At 44.6% G+C, this 20948-nt stretch overlaps 1 protein-coding gene and 1 long non-coding RNA gene across 3 annotated transcripts in view; one reads left to right on the top strand and one right to left on the bottom strand.

The window, feature by feature from the left end:
• LOXHD1 (lipoxygenase homology PLAT domains 1) overlaps positions 1-20948 on the top strand; it is a 192001-nt gene that overhangs the window by 29817 nt on the left and 141236 nt on the right. For both annotated transcript variants that reach the window (XM_061130885.1, XM_061130884.1), the window contains exons 5-6: positions 8925-9023; positions 14964-15112. In XM_061130885.1, the coding sequence (XP_060986868.1) occupies positions 8925-9023; positions 14964-15112 (248 nt within the window). The remainder of the gene's footprint in view (positions 1-8924; positions 9024-14963; positions 15113-20948) is intronic.
• On the bottom strand, positions 3846-5438 carry LOC133047592 (uncharacterized). The gene is made up of 3 exons (XR_009690790.1): positions 5342-5438; positions 4935-4997; positions 3846-4014 (listed from the first exon to the last, which is right to left on the bottom strand). It is a non-coding gene; the product is annotated as an uncharacterized LOC133047592 (long non-coding RNA).

The raw sequence follows: 20948 nt of genomic DNA, 5'->3' as shown, positions 1-20948 counted from the left end.
TGTATCTTTTCAAATTAGAGTTTTCATCTTTTCTGGATATATGCCCAGGAGTGGGATTGCTGGATCATATGGTAACACTATTTTTGGTGTTTTTAAGGAAAACTCCATACTGTTTTCCATAGTGACTATTCCAATTTACCTTCCCATCACTAGTGCAAGAGGGTTCCCTTCTCTACACACACTCTCCAGCATTTGTGATTTGTAGACTTTTTTTAATGGGGCTTCCCAGGTGGCACTAGTGGTAAAGAATCCACCTGCAATGCAGGAGCCGAAGGAGATGTGGGTTCGATCCCTGGGTTGGGAAGATCCCCTGGAGGAGGGCATGGCAACCCACTTCAGTATTCTTGCCTGGAGGATCCCATGGACAGAGGAGCCTGGTGGGCTACAAGTCCATAGGATTGCAAGGAATCAGACATGACTGTAGTGATTTAGCATGCACAAGTGGACTTTTTGATGATGACTATTTTGACTGGAACGAGGTGATACCTCATTGTAGTTCTGATTTGCATTTCTTCAATAATTAGCAATGTTGAGCATCTTTCATGTGCCTATTGACTTCATATGCCTGCATGTCTTCTTTGGAGAAATGTCTATTTAGGTCTTCTGCCCGTTTTTTGATTGAATTCTTTGTCTATATATAGGCTTCCATTGTAGCTCAGTCGGTAAAGAAGCTGCCTGTAGTGCAGGAGATCCAGGTTCGGTTCCTGGGTTGGGAAGATAACCTGGAAAAGGAAATGGCAACCCACTCCAGAGTTCTTGCCTGGAGAATTGCATGGACAGAGGAGCCTGGCTGGCTATAGTCCATGGAGTTGTGAGAGTCAGATGTGACTTAGCAACTAAATCATCATATATATGTATGTGTGTTTTTGTGTGTGTGTGTATGTATATATAGTGAGCTATATAAGCTTTTTGTATGTTTTGGAAATATACTCCCATTTTGAGGATGAAGGAAACAGAGGCACAAAGTGGTTAAACAATTTGCTTATAAGCAATGGAGCCAAAAGTGAACCTAGATGGACTTGAACTTAATCACTGCGTAGGACAGCCTTAGAGACACCTCTGTTAACATTTTGGTGAATTCCGTTTCTATTCTTCTTTTGTGCATGAATGTATTAAAGACTATATATTGATGAAAATGGTATTGTATTTTGGTCAAATTTATAACCTGTTTTTTTTCCAGTTAATAGCATTCACTAATATTCTAAATCATTATTTTTAATGGCTGCATGGTATTCCATGAATGGGTGAATACTATAATTCACTCCTAACAATCCCTCGTTTTGGATGTTTTTAAGTTGTTCTCGCTTTCTCATTATTACTAACAGTGCTATGATAGACATCTTTTTAGGTGGTCTGTGAACACAAGGATTTCCTAGCATTAACTAGTTGCTATGCACAGGGATGGAATTCTTGGTCCAGGGGGTTGCAGAATGATAAGTCTTTGACGCACATTCCTCACCTCCAGCAGCGCCTGAGAAGTGCTGGCTTCCCAGCCCTGTGGGGAATAAACTCTGGCAGTGGAGTGGAATCTGGGTTGGAAAGAAAAGAAACGGAGCAACAGTTGCTGAGTGCGTGGGTAGAAGGGAAGGACCTTCTGCAGACAGCCAGAGAGGGGGGCTGAGTCTGTGGAAGTAACTCCGCGGGGCTTGGCAATGAGGGAGGTGAGCATTCAGAGCAGTAAACCCTTCTCTACACCATACTGTTAAAACACCCCATGGTATTTAGGCTGACATCACAGTTTCTTAGGAAATATACAGGTTGTATATTTTTTTGTGGAGGATGAAAAGAGCAGAGTGTTTTTCTTGATTACCACCCAGGAGTGCCTATTAATGACTGAGTGATATTTCAGTGCCGGTGTGTAACCAGCTCAGCTGGGTTCAGCCCAGGGCCTGTGTTCCAGCATGTGGGAAGTGCCGACAAAGTGATATAGACCCCAGAAGTTCTGGAGTGCAGGACTGAGGGCTCGGAGATGGGGGCCTTGGGAGAGAGTCTGGGGTTTAAGCTAGGCTGGGCAGGGAGGGTGGAACCACAACTAAGAGACAGCCTTCTTGCCCAGGTCCCTCGAGTTCACATCTGGGCTTCAGTCCTTTCCGACTGTGAAAGCTTGATTAACTATCTCAGCCTCCTGCTTCCACTGATCACCTCATCAGTGAATGGTGACAATAGCCATTGTGAGGATTATCTGAGATAAGAGGTGTGCTGCCCCAACTAGGTTCTCAGCAAGCCCTGGGTGCTCTTACTTCTTGATTAGCGGGTGTGTCGGTGAGGGCAGAGAGGTTGAGGGCCCTCTATAGAAAGCAGAGATATTCCAGTCCTGATTAAAGAATAGGGTGAATCTGGGTGAGAAATCTGGGCCTCTGGACCTGAGGGAAGAAAGAGGAAACCATCTGGGGTCAGGAATGGGGAAGGACCACTCGAGTCCGTGGGCTTGGGAGGCCATCCACTGGTCAGTGGCCGTGACCCAGCGTGGAGCCTTGCTGCCCATCCTTGGGTTCTATGGACCATGTCCTCCCCACACCCATGCGGGCTGGAGTAGTGAGGGGTGTTCCCTGGAGAGGGGAGAATGTTCTTCCTTGGCTCCCACCCCCAAGGCAGCTTCCCCCAACCCCTGCCATCTTCCGCTCCCACACAGCCCCTGTGAGATCTCACTTCTGCATCTTGGCATCTTGGCTCTGGGTGAGCGGAAGTGCTGGGTGTCAGGGTGTGAGGCTGGCAGATGCGGTTGGGGGTGGGGTAACATCAGGTCCAATCATCCCCCTTCTAACCCTCCTCCCCAGTCTCACCTGTGGGAACAAATAAAGCCACGTTCTAATTAGACAGGATCTGGGGATGGGCAAAAGCTCCGTTCCCTCAGCTCATCCTCAGCTCATTCATGATTCTCTGCTTCCTGAGAAAGCCTGGACCACGTGAGCCTCTCCGAGGCTCACACCACGCTGGGCGTGGGATGGTCTCTTCCTTGGCAAGCGGGACAGAGGCTTCCTTATGGGGTCTTTTGCTAGGCTTCTGCTGTCGGGCACATTGACGAGCAGCTTCGCCCGCTCAGCTGGTCACCCGGCACCAGGACGTGGGGCTTCCAGCCCCCTCAGGGCTGTGCCTCCTCCTCCTGCCGCCCAGGATTGCTCTCGGGAGATGTGTCCCGTCACTGCTGTGTGCCGACTGTTCCAGACGGCACGCCGGGGAGGCTGTGGGGGCGGCTGGCACACCCGGCGGAGCAGGAGGCAGCTGGGGCTTGCCAGTGCCTGCCTTTTCTGGAAGCCCACGCAGGCAGCTTCCGGCTGGTCTGCAGGGCACATACTTCCTGTTTGGAAGGAGCAGCCTTGTGCCTCTGCCAGGAGGGGGTGCAGAGGGGGAAAAACGGGCAAGGGCCAGGCTGGACTTGTGCATCCCCTACGATGTGACCTTGAGGCAGCCAACTGTCTTTTAAGCTACAAATAAAATTCTCTGTGCAAGACCCCGGCTCAATGCGGTTGGGTTTTGGAAGGCGTGATGGGATCAGCACCCTAATCTGTAGCTGTGGTGTATTTGTTCAGGTCAAGGTTTCAACTGGTCTGTTCTCCTTGAGCTCATGCTGACCTTTGGAGGAAGGAGGTTACTACCTGGTTTCAGGTGTGCGGGCTGTACCCGGCTCCATGGTGGCTATGTAAAGAGAGCCCTTTCACAGCATAGGGACTGTGGGTTTATGCATTTATTATGACAGTTATCCAACAGATGGCAGTCAAGTGTCTTGAGGAAAGGCTCCCTTTATCTCATCTGCACACAGGCACTGTGTGGGCTAATGGTAACCCTGATGAAAGGTCAGAGAGAAATAGTTCTAGGGAAAATTTTATAACAGATAATATGCCAAACAGGTAAACCACAGGCCAACTCCAGGGCTGGGGCAGGCCATCTCTAGTCCCCATTTCTCCCATGCTGCTCAGGAAGAGCGATGAACTCAGCTTGCCAGCTCCTCCTCCAACTTGACCTTCCCCGTTCTTCTCATCTCTACTCCTTGCTCGTTCACAACAAGGCAATGAGCTGAAAGGCACAAGGCGTAAGTTTGCAGAACTGGACCTGCTACTGTCCCCACCTTCAGGAATCCCCAGATTAGACTAGCCCCTCTTCTCAATCGGACTCAAAGGAATGGCAGCTTCTGCCCAGTCACACAGCACTGTGAGGGGCAGGGAAAACGGAGCACCGTTCATGGTCCTTTTCATTCCCCACCCCGGCAGAGAAAGGGCAGTCATTCCCCAACCTTTAGAGCCCTGAGCTGCTTAGCTAGTGGTGAAAGTGAAAGTGAAGTCACTCAGTCATGTCCGACTCTTTGTGACCCCATGGTCTGTAGCTTACGAGGCTCCCCCATCCATGGAATTTTGTAGGCAAGAGTACTGGAATGGGTTGCCATTTCCTTCTCCAGGGGATCTTCCCCACCCAGGGATCGAACCAGGGTCTCCCACATTGCAAGCAGACGCTTTTACCATCTGAGCCACCAGGGAAGCTAGCGGTGAGGATGCGCTATGATCATCCTGTAAATAACTGACTCCCCTGGGCTAGGTAGCACTGCTCCCATCCAGGCCCCAGAGAGCAGAGGGGTCTGCAGTCCTCTGTCCAGAAACACACAGGATGGTGCACAAGATAACATAGAGCAGGGGATGGCCACACCTGGCCTGTCACCTGTCTTTGTGTGGACTCTGAGTCTAGAAAGGCATTTACATATTTGGAAGATTGAGAAGAAATCAAAACAAGAAGAGTATTTCATGACACAGGAAAGTTCTGTGAAGTTCAAGTGTCCATGTCCATAAATAAAGTTTCCTTGGAACGCAGCTGGGCCCATTTGCTCATGTAGCATTGACATAGGACTGTGGGCCGCTGCTTGGTGCTACAGTAGCAGAGCTCAGGAATTGCAGCAGAGACCGGGAGGCCTGCAAGGCCAAGAATATTTAATATCAGGTACTCACAGAATAACGTTGCCAGCCCCTGGTCAAGAGCCTGAGAGCCCATGAAGTATTCTGGAAGCAGCCCTGGATTTGGAGACAAGAGACCTGGTTTGAGCCTTGCTGGCAACATTTAGCAGCTGTGTGTCCTTGCTCTCTGAGCCTCAGTTTCCTCATCTGTCAGCGAGAATGTCCTCGCTACCTGCCCACCTCATGTGGCCCTTGCATGAATCACAAGGACAGGCAAGTGCCTTGTGAACTGCAAGGCCCATATGAATGTTTAGTATTATTTGCCCAAGAAGGTGGGTCATTCTGGCCGCTTCTTTCCACCTTTCTTCTCATTGTCTTTCTCCAGGCTGCCTTGCTCTCTTGGCCTCTGGGGCGGGGGTTTTTATTGGCTCTTCCCCTTTCCCCCTGGCTGAAACACCCACCTGTAACCAGAATGGAAAGCCTGTGCTTGTTGAAACTCTGATTGCAGGAAGTTGGGGGGCTCTCATGAGACCACTGAAGAGGAAGTCTAGCTGTACCACACTGGCCGTTTGCCACCTGTGAGGGGATGAAGGCCTGCTTTTATACTTTTATCACAACTCAGGATGGACGCTGGGCCCTGGGCTTTGCTTGGAAAATGGGTAATCAGATACTACGGGCTTCTGCTTGAAGAGGAAATACGGGGAAAAGAGAACAGTAATAAAATAAGCTTCATTGTCTGTCTATGGGGTCTTTAAAGAATGGATTTAAAAAGCAGTTCTTGGCCCCTCCTCAGTGTGATCAAAGGCCACAGGCTCTCCATTCAGCCAACTGCATGGGGGCCCCGGGTCTCATTCTGCTGCAGAAGTCCCACAGAGTTTAGGACAGTCTAGCAGTCCATGAGGTCGCTAAGAGTCGGACACGATTGCGCGACTTCACTTTCACTTTTCACTTTCATGCGCTGGAGAAGGAAATGGCAACCCACTCCAGTGTTCTTGCCTGGAGAATCCAAGGGCCGGGGGAGCCTGGTGGGCTGCCGTCTATGGGGTCGCACAGAGTCGGACACGACTGAAGTGACTTAGCAGCAGCAGCAGCAGCAGTTTTGTTTCAGAATTGACTTCCCCCTGCATCCTGCTCATCTGGCTTCCTGACCCCTGGGCATCAGCCCCTGGTCGCCTCACCTGGAAAGGCCTGGAAGCTTTCTCTGGCCTATTGGTCCCTGACCCTTGGCTTGCCGCCCCTGTTGCCTTACTTCAGCCCTGATTCTCTGCTTCCCTGGGCTTTCCCAGGACTAGGATGTGTGTTCCCTAAGCCCTTGGTGGGTTCCTGCTTCCCTGGCCTCATCTTTGTGGGTCCTGGTTACCTCTCCCACCCTCTGAGACGCCTCTCTGTTCTCCTGGCTTCCCTCCACAATCTGCAAGGCTGCCACTCCTTGTCAAACGTCACGGACTTGCAGACCACAGAGGACCCAGTGTTCTCACATCCCTCACCTCTGCCATTTTCTCCAGAGTCCCTGACATACTCAGTGAGATGCTCATATGTGCCCAGCACTGTGCAAGGAGCTGTGAGATGTCTCCTCACTGTGTGCTTGGCACAGAGTGAGCGCCTAGGGGTCTCTGGGGATGGGAACTCACTTCCTCCAAGGGTATCCCAGTCCTTGTTGAAGAGCCCTAGATACTAGAAAATGTTTCTTTTGGTGAGCTACAATATCCCTCTTTATACTTCATCCCACTAATTCAAATTCTGCCTTCTGGAATGACTCAGAGTGTCTGTACTCCTTCAACAAACATCCCCCAGTCCCCTCGTCCTTTCTCCTGCTTCACTGTGCCCAGTTCCCTTTGGGGTCCTGTTGCCCCTCTGATGCTCAGCAGAGGCCTTCAGAGCCTCTCCCTGTCCCCACGCCATCGTGGTACCTCCAGCCCAGCAGAGAGGTCTTGTCTCTTTGTGAGCTCTGACTGCACCTGAGAAAGGATGTGAACCAAAGCGAGTGACTCTCAGAGGCCCACCCAGCCAGAGGAGGAAAGAACCACCCCTGAGGGAGGCCTCTGGCCCTGGAGGATGACCAAGAGCAGGATCTGCTGATGACCCACGTGATGAAGGGTGCCTGGAAGGCAGCCAAGTTAACAGGCTCCCCAGGGAGCCCAAATGTGGCCCAAGTTTCAAGTCACTGAGCCACGGTTTGCATGTCTGAAGGCTTGGCTCGGTTCCCATCTCAGAAGTATCTTTGTGGTGAAGCAAGAGGGGGTGGGAATCTGAGAACAACTGTCCTACTGGAGCCTACATGTGGGGACGAGGATTGGAGGGTCTTCTCTCCCCTGGATGGGTTTTGCCAAGTAGAGATTGAGGAGAAAAAGAGAAGACATTGCTCCCTCTGAGCTCAAGGTCCTCAGCCGGTCAAAGCTCAGCCTTCAGGACTGTGTGGGTAGGGAGTCCTCCATGGATCCGCTGTAGAATTCTGCACTGTGCCCTCTTAGAGGGCAGCCCTGTACTGCTGGGCAGGCCTCAAGGTGTGAAGGGAGAAAACTGGCTTTGTTCTCACCTCCACACCTCAGTCCTTTGCCCTGAGCAACTTCACCAGACTTTGAGATTTAGGAAATTCAATGAGCTTTTCAATATACTCAGTGAGACAAATATGTGCCCAGCACTGTGCTAGGAGCTATGAGAGAAATCATATGAGAGAAGGAAATCCTGCTCCCAGTCCTCTTTTAAGTTCTTAAGGAACTTACAAGCCTCACCTGCGGGAAACAGCGAACAGAACAGGGAGGAGATGGTGAAACTGGGAAATCATTGACACCGACTACATGGCAGAGCCAAGGAGCACGGGGAGAAAGACCTCTGGGGCCTGGGACACTGAGGAAAGCTCTAGGGAGGAGGCAGGCAGAGGGGCTAGGATTCGGACCTCAGTTAAATACCTTTTATTGGCTTCATATACTAGGCATGTTCATGTGTATGTGCTAAGGTGCTTCAGTAATGTCCAACTCTTTGCAAACCCTAGGGAGTGTAGCCCGCCAGGCTCCTCTCTCCATGGGATTTTCCAGGTGAGAATACTGGAGTGGGTTGCTATTCTCTCCTTCAGGGGATCTTCCCAACCCAGGGATTAAACCCATGACGCTTATGTCTCCTGCATTGGCAGATGGGTTCTTTACACTAGTGCCAACCGGGAACCCCATATATTGGGCATAAGACATCTAAAAAAAGATTCTGGAACATAAAAAATAGAAAGCTATGGCAGCAAGGGGAAAGATAAGGGAAAGTTGCCTCAGCCCTTAGAATTGTTGGCCCACAAAGAAAATCTAGAGGAATCTCCCTTTTGCAGCACATAGAAACTCCTGGCTTTTGCTCCCCACTCTAAGGCAAGATCTGGTTGGGAAGATTTAGGTATGGCTTAACATGCTGTCAAGTTTACATTGAACACCACCCCCTCTTGAGGCCATGGCGAAAACTGAAGCATTTTGGGGTTACAGAGAATGGATTTCCGTTTAAAAAAATGGAGCAAGATACAGGAAGCAGATATAGGTCTTTAAATGAAATGATGCCAAAATGTGTATTTGTTGGCTCTTATTGGTTCCACTGGTCTTTGCATTGGTTATGGCCTTGACAATTTATATATAAATTTGGTTTTTATTTGCATAATCAGTTTTCTCCAATGAATTTTTATAACGTGAGGCAGTGTAGAGAACAGATTGGCAAAAATAGCATAGAGGCAGTGGGCCCAGCTGGAGTCATTTCAGTATCCAGGGGAGATATGCTGGTGGGCTAGTTGCATTTGGATTGACTCATGCATCCCAAGGCAACAAGTTAGTAGATGAAAACAGAAGTCCCCTCTCCCCCTGATTTGTGCTCTGCATGCACAAATCAGCAATGTTCAGCAATGACCACTTGAAACCCAGTCAGGTGACTTGAGTCTTGCTCAGTTATTGACAGTAATGGTGACAATTCATGTGCTGCTGGAAAGAAGGGTGGATGGTGTGGTAGCTACTTTGAGGCCTCTGTTCTTCTCTGCTCAGGATCGGAACGAGCTGACACTTTCTCTGTCTTCATTTCCAGGTAACAAGTATGAAGTCAAAGTGTACACTGGTGATGTCATCGGTGCAGGGACTGATGCTGACGTCTTCATCAATATCTTTGGAGAGTATGGAGACACAGGTAATAGATTTAAACTCTTCTCAAGCCACTCCCAGAACTTCTTCTTAAGTGGGCTGTTTCCCACCCTCCTGGCAGAGGAAGGCAACTCCAGGCTCCTCTAGGCTCTTCTCTTGAGCCTCTCTCTTCTTGTGATACGCGTTGTCATGGCCTTCCTCGGGCAGCATGGTGCCCTTTGGGTCAAGTTTATGTGAATGATGTGTTTTCAGAATAAGCTGCGCTTGGCTTTTGAATTGATTTTAAGCCATCCTGCATCCTAGAATAGACCCAAGCTCCACATTTCCAGGGGATTCATTCTCACTCACTCTATCTCCCTAAGCTCCATGCCCATCTTGAATTATATTTTGGGATGTGACTGGGCACGGCCTGACTCACTGCAGCAGTTTGGGGCAGGTAAGAATGGGGCAGGGGGAATATTGCTCTTGGCCTCATAGGTGGACCAGGAACTGAGGGCACAGACCCAGCTGTAGGTGTTGGAAGGAGGTTCAGGCCAGTAGAACTACTGAGACAGGTGGTTCGCTCCTGCTTCTGCCAATTTAAAGGAATACTATAGGAATCAGAAAAGCTTCAGAGACACGAATTTTGGACATAATCTATTAAATAATTTAAAATGCATTGCTGGAATTATAAGAAAAAAAAAGAGAAATCTCCAAGTGTCAGAAATGAGAGAATTTAAAACCAAAATATTAGCTACAAATGGATGCTCTGAATCTTGGAAGAAGGAAACCTTCATGTTTAACAATTTCCATACACATTTGGGGTCAGAAATTATATTCTGGCTCTGTATGAGGCAAAATATACAAAAGAGCCAGAATCCCTAGAAGTTCACAGGAACATCTTCAGTGAAACAATAGACTAGGAAAAAAAAATTGCTCCTCAGTACAGTAAGCATATCTCTGTAAGAACTGTATATTAAAAAGACAGTTGCTGGGGAATTGATAACTTAGGCTTATATATAGGTGGGCTTGAGGTGTCATTTTACACTGCAAATGTGACTTGGGAACTCTACCCCTCAGGTAGAGAAAATTTGTTCCATGCCAGTGGTTTAGTTGCTAAGTCATGTCCAACTCTTGCGATCCCACGGACTGTAGACTGCATTGGCAGGCAGATTCTTTACCTTGAGCCACATGGGAAGCCCCCATGACCAATATAGGAAGCAAAAATACAGGAACTGAAAATACAGTTACTAAATATAAACACTTAGTGGATGGGTTAAACAACACAATTAGAAATTGTTGAATAGATAATTAGCGAACTGTAGAAAAATATAAACAAAATATACAGATGTGTCAGAGACATAAAAGGTTGGAAAAATACCAGTAAGAGGTCATGAGATGTGGAGGAGGGAATACGCCTTGACATGCTGAACAGGAGTTTCAGAAACAGAATACACAGAATAGGTGAGAGGAAATATTTGAAGAGATAATGGCTGATCACGATTTTTTCAGAATTAAGCAAAGATATGAATCTTCAGATTAAAGTAACAAAAGACATTGACCAGAATAAATAAGAACAGATCTTCATTTAGATACATTGTGGTGACACCAAAGGTCAAGAGAAAGATCTTAAAAGTAACCAGATTTGGTGGATTATCTTCTATAAAAACAATTAGATTGATATCAAATTCCTATCAGCAGCCTATTGAGGATATAAGTTCATGGGATAATATTTTCAATCCTCTGGGAATTCCCTGGGGTCCAGTAGTTAGGACTCCATGCCCTTACTGCTGAGGGCCTGGGTTCAATCCCTGGTCAAGGAACTAAGATTTCTTACGATCCCACAAGCTGTATGGTGTAGCCAAACCTAGAATTCTATACTCAACTATTCCAGAATGAGGGCAAAATTAATGGATTTCCAAGCAAACAGAGAGAAATAAGACTTACCACTCATAGACACATGCTTAAACATGAGTTTTTCATAGACTCATGCTTAAACTCCTGAAGAATATACTTAAAGAAAAAGAAAATTGTACCCAGAAGAAGTGTGTGAGATCTAAGAAATAAAGGTGAGCCAAAAAATGATAATCATGTAACAAATTTAAGGAAGCAATAACTGTACAAAATGATACTATTAATAATAACTATTATCAAGACATGAGAAAATGTGGGCCCTAAACACTAAAACACAGTGATATTTGAGAAAGAAAGAAGATGATAAGAATTAAAGCATATCTTGTTTGCCGTCCATTCACTGACTGCAAAGAATAACTAACTTTAGACTTTGATACATCAAGTATGCATATTAAAATTGTAAAACTAAGCACCCCAAAGAGAAATGTGTAAGTTCTAAACTAGGAGAGGAAATGAAAGGGGATAAAGACTCAATCAATCCAATAGAAGTCAGGAAATGAAGAAAGAAAAAGCATGCTAATAGCAAAAAGTAAGATAAACGTGTAAATAATACAATAAATAGAAATAAACTAAACTAAATTCATCCACTAAAGAATAAATGTTCTCATATTAAATTAAAAGAAGTAAAATCCAGCCTAAATATATGAGACACAAATTTCTGAGAATACATAAAATGAAATTAAGTATACCAGGAACATACCATCTACAGGAAAGAAGCTGGTGTAGCTATATTAATACCCATCAAATTAAACTTTCAGACAAAACACTTCATTAAAAGTAAGTATCAGAATGACAAAAAGAGCAATTAACCTGGAAGATAGGATAATTCTGAACTTGTATAGATTTAGCAACATATTTTCAATACATGTGAAGCAAAAAGTAATAAAATTCTTGGAGAAACTTGACAAGTACGTAATCATAGTGGAAGATTTTAATACAACACTCTCAGTAATTGATAAGTCAAATAGATAAAAATTTAGTATGGATGCAGATTTTAACTATGGTTAATAACCTTGGTCTGATGAAAGTATGCAGATTCCTAAATCCAGTGGGTAGAGAATATACATTCTTTTCAATTGCATAAAGACAAATGCAAATGAATCAATAACATAGAGACAACATTCTTTGATCATAAATCAATAAAATCAGAAGAAACTCAAACCTTTTAGCCCATTTAGAAACATTTAATTTTCAAAAAAATTAATGATCACCTATAAAATCCAGGAGAATTTAAAAAATAATTAGAACCATGAGAAAGTTTAATAAAGGTGCTGGATATGATTAATACAAAAATATTAATAAAAACAGTAAGCAAACATATTATTTAAAAATATATGATTTATACTAGCAATTTGGTATCTAATAAAAACTCTGGAAAAAAATAAAAATTTCTACTTAATAACATGCAAGAATACCTAAAAAATGGAAAAGTATATTATACTTATGGATGAGAAAAGACTTAAACTCAGTAAGATGTCCAAATTTCTCAAGTTATTCTATAAATGCAATGCAGTTTCAGTCAAATTCCCAAAAGGCAATATTCCACGGCTTAAACTGCTATTAAATTCATGTCCACAAGGGCTAAGTGTTGCCAGGACAATTTTGAATAATGAAAATAATATTGACAATATTAATAATATGAAGATATTTGCCCTCCAAATACTAAAATATTCAAATCTCCAAAAACTATAACAATGTGATATGTATAGAAGGATAAACAAATAAACCAATAGAATAAAAAGTCTAGAAATACACAGAGAGTGTCATTATAAATCTGAGCAGAAAGGATAAAATATTAAATTACTGGTGTTAAAACAGTTGTCTAGCCATATGAGGAAAGATAAAAGTCAATCTTTTTACCTTTCACCACACACAAAAATAAGTTCCAGATGCACTAGAGATTTAAATGTGAAAAAGCAAACTATGACTTTTTAGAAGAGACTTTAAGAGTGTGTCTTTTAAAAATCTCAGTTTAGGATAGAGTTTCTTGAACAATTCACTAAAAGTACAAACAAGAAAATGAAATATTGATAAAGTCCATTAAAACAAGAAAAAGTCTGTATGAAAAAAGGACAGACAAAAACAACAGACAAAGACAAAGAAAAGGAAAGACCATAGACAAAGGAAAGACAATAGAAAAATATAATAAAGTAAATGAACAGAAAAATTATGGACAAGCAAAGCCTGAATGGCCAATATATATATGAACCAATCTCAAAATATATGTATATATATGAACATCTTTCAATCTTTTCAAATAGTGAAAGGAATGCAAATTAAAACCATAATAAGACACCATTGTACACACATGAAACAGAAGTTTAAATACATATGTTAACAATGATTATGGGGAATGGGAACCCTCAAGGGCTGCTGGTGATAACTGATGTAATACAACCATCTCTGAAGGTGATTTTGCAATAGCTAACACACTGAAGATGAGCACATCTCAATATCCAGAAACTCTGTAGATGTCCAGTCAGATCAGTTCTTACAAATGTACGGCAGAAGTTTAGTACTAGAGAGTCCATTTCAGTGCTATTTACAATAGCAATCAAATAGAAACAACCCAAATGTGAAAGAATGAACACAGAAGTGTGTTTTCTTCATTCAATGACTGTTATACAGCAGTTGGATGAATTCGGTTACTAGCATCAACAGAATAATCTCAAGGAGTGATATTCTTAAGAAAAGTAAGTTGCACAAGGGTGTGTGAGGATAGGATGATGGTAACACGAGCAACAGTAAGAATCCCAGCTCCTAACATGGCACCTACCTACCACACTCCGGGCACTACCCTAAGGGCTTTGCACACCTTCATTCAGTTAATCCTCGAAACAGCTCCTATGAGGTGGAGTCCTTATCATTCCCACAGTACAGACAAGGAACTTGTCAAGACAGAACGATGTTCACTGTGATGTTATTTATGTAACATTCTAAAACATGCAAAAATAGTATATGTTCTTTATGGATACATACATGCACAAACAAAAATTCATGAAAATAATGGATGCCAGTTGATGATGTGTTTGCTTGTGGCAGGGTGTGGCAGGTGAAGGGATGGGCCATGAGGCTTTAGACCTACCTGTTGTGTTTAATTTCCTTTAAAAAAGAGAAAGGCCTATGTTAATTACACAAAATGTTAATATCTGTTATACCTCTTACATCTGAGTGGGGAGTACATGAATGTCTAATATTTTCTATATGTGTGAGTTGTGGCAATCTAAAATTTAGAAAAATTTAAGGAATCAACTTCTGGAAAAGAAAGAAAACAGGATGGAGAAGCAAATATCTGGTGCTTAAATGGGCTTGTAAGGGTTAACATGACTGGTAGACTTGGGAAGGTGATCATGGAAAACTCAAAACTAGAAGGAACAGGTTAGCTCAAGCCCTAACTATGTGCTTAATACCTGTGTGACTTCTGGCAAGTTGTTTCACTTCTCCAAGTTTCAGTTTCATCATCTGCAAGACAGAGTTAATAATACTTCCCTCTTAGATTGTGAGAAGGAGCAAGTGAGGGGGAAAAGAAAAAGTTAAACACGCAGCAGAGTCTGGTGATAGTTCTCACTGCTGTTTTCCAGAGGAGTCAAGCCTAAGGCAGCCTGCTGGCTGATGTCAGGGTCCCAGCCACAGCCCGTGGACCAATGACCACGGTTGTGCTCCTTGTTCAGGTAAACCAAGGCAAGGCCTCAGGTCCAGGGGCTGGGGTGCAGATGGGTTTGCTAGGGTGGGGACCCAGGCTAAGGCAGAACTCAGAAACCCAGTTATGGGTCCTGGGCACAGGCCACACGCAAGGTGAGCCTCGGCCTTGACTGGCAGCTGGAGGGATTTAAGGAGTCTGTAGATCTCGGGGTGAAGCTACCCTTTTAAAAAAATTAATAAACTCTATTCTTTAGAGTAGTTTTAGGTTCACAGCCAAATCGAGTGGAGTACAGAGAGTGTCCACATACTGCCTGTCCCTACCCACAGCCTCCCACATGGTGACTTTTGAGACCATTCTGCAGTGGGCGGCCCATTAAAGTTTGGAGCTGGTTCTCTCTCCTCCTCTGGTCTCCTTCGTACAAATAACTTTCTTGTGTGTCTGTGCATACAGGTGAGCGTAGGCTGGAGAATGAAAAGGACAACTTTGAAAAGGGGGCTGAAGACAAGTTCATGTTGGATGCCCCCGACCTGGGGCAGCTCATAAAGATCAATGTTGGCCACAACAACAAGGGGGCGTCTGCAGGCTGGTTCCTGTCCAAGGTGGGTTCAGCTGCCTGTTTCCAGTCCCTTGGCCTGGGAAGGGGGAGTTCTGGCTCCTCAGAGGCTGTACTTCAGACCTAGATTCCCTCCTTAGGTCCATCAGCCTCCACCTTTCTACCTAAGCCCCCGGTCAGCCATGCTGCTCTCCCCACAGCCTCCCAGGCATTGCCTGTGTTATCTATCGCCTTCCCAGAAGGACCGCTTCTCTCATCTGCACCCATCCAGGGTCTGATCCTCCTGCAGGGCTCTGTCACTAAGCCTTCCCTGACTCTGACCACCAGAACCTCTCCCTCCCACGAGTGTCTATAACCCTGCTGGCTTGTAGCATTCATTTCACCTTAATCATAAGCTACCTTGTAACTTATCTTGGTTCATTGCTTTGTACCTCAAACTTCTGGATCTCAGGTCCTCATAATTTTACCTAACCAGGACAAAGTTAAGAGTCAAGAAGAAAACAAAAAGGCTTCTGAGAAGCTGAGATCTATCTGGCTTAAATTTCACAAGAAGAGCTCATGCCCCAGGTACTACCTTACCCTGCCCTGACTTTGAAAGCAAGACCCCTCAGATTCTCACTCAGTCTAATGCTTGCTTATAATCCCTTCTGGCAAATTGCTACTCATAATTTTAAATCTATATAGCAGAAAATTAGAGGTAAAAAGAGACACTGAAATTGGTGGGGTTATTGAGAATTGCAGTGGAGAGACAGAGAAGACAGAAAAAGTCAAAAGAATATTGAACGATCATGGAAGTCTGAGGTCATTTACAAAATTGGCTACCAGCCTTTGGATGTGTTTTCCTTAGTCATGAGGCTATCCACATCTTTCAGCTCATCATAGAATGATAGGAAAAAATGGATGTGTGACGTATTTTGAAAAATATTTTGAAAAGGTCTTACTGCTTAAAAACATAACACTCTTGGATTTATAATAATCTGACTACTGAGAATGAGGCTGTCTGAATAGTTGAGGTTTTGTTACTCCTTAATTTCGTATACCATGCTGTGGCAGTTAGGAATGTGCTTGGCTGCAAAGATCAGAAATTGAGGTGCAATCAAGGGCTTATTTTTCTCATCTCACGTGAAATCCAGATGTGGCCAGCTCAGGGCTGGTGCAGCAGCTTTCTGAGACCTGCTCTGTCTCTGAGTCACCATCCTCAGCACAGTGGCTTTCATTCTCCAACTTGTCTCACGATCACATGTTGGCTGTTGAACCTCTAGGCATCTTATCTGTGTTCCAGGCAGGAAAAAAAGAGAAGACCAAAGGGGACGGACTTTTTTTTGGTGACATGCCTTGCCTTATTTTGAGAGAAACATAACCCTCTTTGGAACCTCTGCATGTGTCATGGGCCACCCTAACTGTACTGGAAATTGGGACTTCAAGTAGGTTTTCCAGCCGTTATGGCAGAAGTAGGCTAAGAAGGTGATTGGAAAGGGTGTTCAGTAAGAATCCTTGCGTGTCTGCCACATGTCTCTCCATAACTAGCCTGAAATTTCCTTGAGGGCACCTCCCCAGCTCTTGGCATGGGACAGGGTGCTGAATCAGCAAAGCAAGGAATGGCCAAGTTTCTTTTGGAAAGAGGGGGCTTCCTGGCTGTAAGAGCAGCCAGCCTGATGCTGAATAGGGTTCCCACAGGTTAAGTGGAGCTGCTGCTTGGATTGGAGAAGAAAGGGGGCAGGAGTCCAGAACCTAGAGAGCCAATGTCCAGGCAGAAGTGTGTCCTCAGAACAGAGGAGGCAGTGTGCTTTATGACCTCAGCCAGAATGGGGCACAGAGAGATACCTTGATGAGTCCCTTCATCCTGGGAAAGAAGATTGTCAAAGTGAAAACGCAGGAGTAGCTGAGGGAGCTGCAAAGTACTCCCGAGGGCCTGAGGGTGACCTTGACATAGTCGTTCAGCTGTACCTCGTGAGGTCAGGTTCCTCCTTGGTCACCTGGACCCTAATCCCTTGTGCTTTCCTTTGAAACATGTCCTTTTGTCATCTTCATGCTCAAAGGAAAGGGCAGCACAACAATGTGTGAGATACAGGGTAAGAACACTTTTCCTTTCAAACGCTGAAAATCTTGTTCCATTACCTTTTGAAATTCGATATGGAAGTCGCACAGACTTTTGTTTCTTTCTGGACAGCCTCTTTTGTGGGGTGTTTGTTTCAGCTAGGATGCTTGTAGGATTTTTTCTTTTTATTTATAATTTAAAATTCTTGCCAGATAATGTCTAGGAGTAAGGTCTTTGTTAGTTCATTCATCTCCCCCCACCCCCTCTCCCTTCCCTTCCCTTCCTTCCCTCCTTCCTTTGTTTTTAAAAGAAAAGTGAAGTCTCTCAGTTGTGTCCGACTCTTTGGAATCCCATGGACTATAGCCTGCCAGGCTCCTCTGTCCATGACATGTCCCAGGCAAGAATACTGGAGTGGGTTGCCATTTCCTTCTCCCGGGGATCTTCCTGACCCAGGGATCGAACTTGGGTCTCCCGCATTGCAGGCAGACTCTTTATTGTCTGAGGCACCAGGGAATCCTTTTTAACTTCTCTATAACATGAGTCTTTTATATGATGCCTAGGATATTTTTTGTTTGTTTGTTTACAGCTCAGAAAAGAGATCTAGTAAATATACTAAGAGGTCAGAAAATATACTAGATTCTTTCTTGGCTGGCTTTATTCTGATCTCTTCTTCAGGAAACAATTATCCATTTACTGGATCTCCACTCTCTGTTTTCAAAAGCTCTCAGCTTCCCTTTTATTCTTTCATCTCTATTTTCTTTGCATTCCATAAGAACTTGTCAAATTCTCTCCCACCTTATTATTGACTTGCTTTTTCATACCACCAGTTCCATTTCTTTCTCCTATTAATATGCATTTTAGTTTTGAATATTTCTTCAAATTATTTTTTCTTCTCACAAAAGTAATATATATATATATATTCATTGTTAAAAGTTTAGGAAATATAAATAAGCAAAAATGAAATAATCTGAACCACCATAATTTCACCACCCAAAGGTAACCAATGTTAATGTTTTCATACCTATCCTCCAGGCATTTTTCTGTGAACTAATACACATATGTCATTTAAAATAATGGGGTCATAATAAGCACAATGTCTTACAAACTGCTTTGTCTTCATTTTCAAGTGTAATATACATACTTCCTCATGCTATTTAAATAGAATAATATTGATATTTCACAGTGCAGTTTTTAATGACTATAATACTTCACTACCCAGATATACCATGAAATATTAAACCAATTCCTCTTTGTTGAACATTTCAATCTTTTCCCTCAAACTTATTGAGGAAATAAACTGTGCTATGACAGACATTCTCATAGCTTATCTGCACACACATTTATGATTACTTCCTACAAATAATTCCTAGGAAATACTTAAAGGTCGTGCAGAATTGTAAGAGCACTGATGAATTTGCGGCTACACAGTTTTGCTTTCCTTGATACGTTTCCTCATGTGATCTGGTTCTCTTTTCATATCATCTTACTGCCTTTTCGCTGCAGCCCCTCCTATCCTTAAAGATGTTCACTCCTATTTAATAAAGACTGTATTTTGTTGTATTCTATTAAGCAAATCAGTTTCTTGTAGGGCTTCCCTGGTGGCTTAGATGGTAATGAATCCGCCTGCAATGCAGGAGACCTGAGTTTGATCCCTGGGTTGGGAAGATCCCCTGGAGGAGGGCGTGGCAACCCACTCCAGTATTCTTGACTGGAGAATCCCCGTGGACGGAAGATCCTGGTGGGCTACAGTCCACAGGGTCACACACAGTCAGACACAACTGAGCAATTAAGCACAGTTTCTTGTCTTCTTTTTCTATATCCTTTATCCTTTATTATACTTTATACTTTTTTTGTATTCTTTATCCTTTATTCAGTCTTTTCCAGATTCCCGCTCTTCTTTTCATTCTTCAGAACGATTTTTCCTTCTTCCCACTCTCCTTCCTTCCTTTGCTTCTTTTTCTCTTCTTTCTGTTTGCTCCTCAGACACTGTTTTAAACCAGAAGCCAAGCAGGCTACTTTCAGCGTAAGATAGGTTATTCTCTTTGGGGCCAGTATTATGTGTAGGGGTGAGTTCAGGGCCTGGCAGGCAGGTCCCCAAGGGAAGTGTGCCTCCAAATGTTCACTGGCTTCTGAAGAGCTCCTAGCAGTCTGTTCCTTTAACTTAAGCCAAACCGAAATACTCCTTGGGAATAAGACATAAAAATAAGTCTAGTATTTTGTAGGTCGCAACACCTGGATTTACTAGGTATTTTCTTGAAGGAGGAATTCTGGTGAGGAAGGAAGAAGAGGATTTTAGGTCCCAGGCAGAGTGAGTGCAACCTGAAAATCAGAGGCTACCTCTCATCACTGTGACTACACAGTGCGTAGCCAGCCCCAGCCTCCTGCCTCCCCATGGAGACTGGGTCTCCACACTGCCCTTCCTCACCTCACCTCCACAGAGACACCAGTTAAAGTGCCGTGAGATTGCCGTCATCTCCACATTTGACAACTGTACAGCAAGTGCTCCCATTCTAGAAGTGGCCTGGTTGGTTGCCTTGGACATCACGTGACAACTGCTCCTTTGGTATTTCTGTGTGGGGGCTTGGAGGGATAAATCTGACAGCCTTCATAGGTCGCCTCCCTCCTCTTCTTCGTTAGTCAGTTGTCCACGTGTGCTCCTCATCCCCCTGTTCTTCATTCCTTCCCTGAGGCTGGCATCTCCCTCCCACAGGCTTTGAACATGGCTTGGGTCCCCACGTCTGCTTAGTCCAACAGTTGTGATTAATTCAGATGATCAGTTCAGCTCAACCACCAGCTCCAAAGAACAAGAGTCACAAGATGGAACATCACACTGCCAGTGGGCGTTGCCTTTGGCCCATCTGCTTCGGGAGAGGATTTGCCCAAGGTCCTCTAGCTCTTTGGGACAGGGGTGGGACCTGTTCCCAGTCCTCTGGACTCCAAGTCTGGATTCTCTCCACTGTGCCATGCATTAGAAAATCCAGAATTGGGTAGGTCCCCTGCCACATGCCTTAGGGAGCTTAAGCTCAGCCAGTACCACTGACTCTGACAGGAAGCGGAGACAGAGACTCATGGAGCAGATTTCAGGGACCTCAAGGAACTCAACGTGGCCTCATGTCACCAATTTATACTCGACATTCAACAAACATTTACTGAGTGACTATTACATCCTAGGCCCTATGTTATGAATGACTGTTACAATGGACATGGTTCTGCCTCTAAAAGAGATAAGACAAGTTTCTGAATACTTACAGTAAGGTAGGTTATTTACTGTAAGGCAGGTTACTTACTGAAACCTTATATCCCAAAACTTTAGGGAAAGTCCAGCTTTCAGTGAATGAACATTCTGTCCTAAGGGTCCTACAAGTGTTGATCAATCCAAATGTCCTGGTTTATAAATCAGAAAACAGAATCACCCCAACTTTAATACAAAGCTGGATGAGGCAAGCATCTTTCATGAGGTGCAAACAAATGTTGGGGTGAGTAGCGCCTGACTGGGCGTCAGAGGAGGCTCCAGGGAGGGTCTGTTGGAGCTGGGCCGTGAACACGGGCAGGGCTTTGCCAGGGAGGGCAGGGAGGAGGAGGACAGATGAGGGGCAGTTGGAGGGTGGCCCCGGAATACTGAACAACTCAGGGCCAGGGCACAGGGCTCAGAGACCTGAAGCACGTCAGGGGGTAACTGAGGGCAGGACCACTGCAGGCATGATCAGAAGAAGCCACTGAAAGTCTTTATTGAATGAGGCAGCCTGAGGCAGTAATGAAGGAATGGGTACGTGGACGGGCTCAGAAGAGAGGAATGAAATGTAGAGGAAGGGGTCAGAGCGTTGGAGGTGATGCCACTCAAATG

Source organism: Dama dama, chromosome 27 (assembly GCF_033118175.1).
Source record: "Dama dama isolate Ldn47 chromosome 27, ASM3311817v1, whole genome shotgun sequence".
NCBI lineage: Eukaryota > Metazoa > Chordata > Mammalia > Artiodactyla > Cervidae > Dama > Dama dama.
This window is presented reverse-complemented; position numbering and strand designations above follow the sequence as displayed.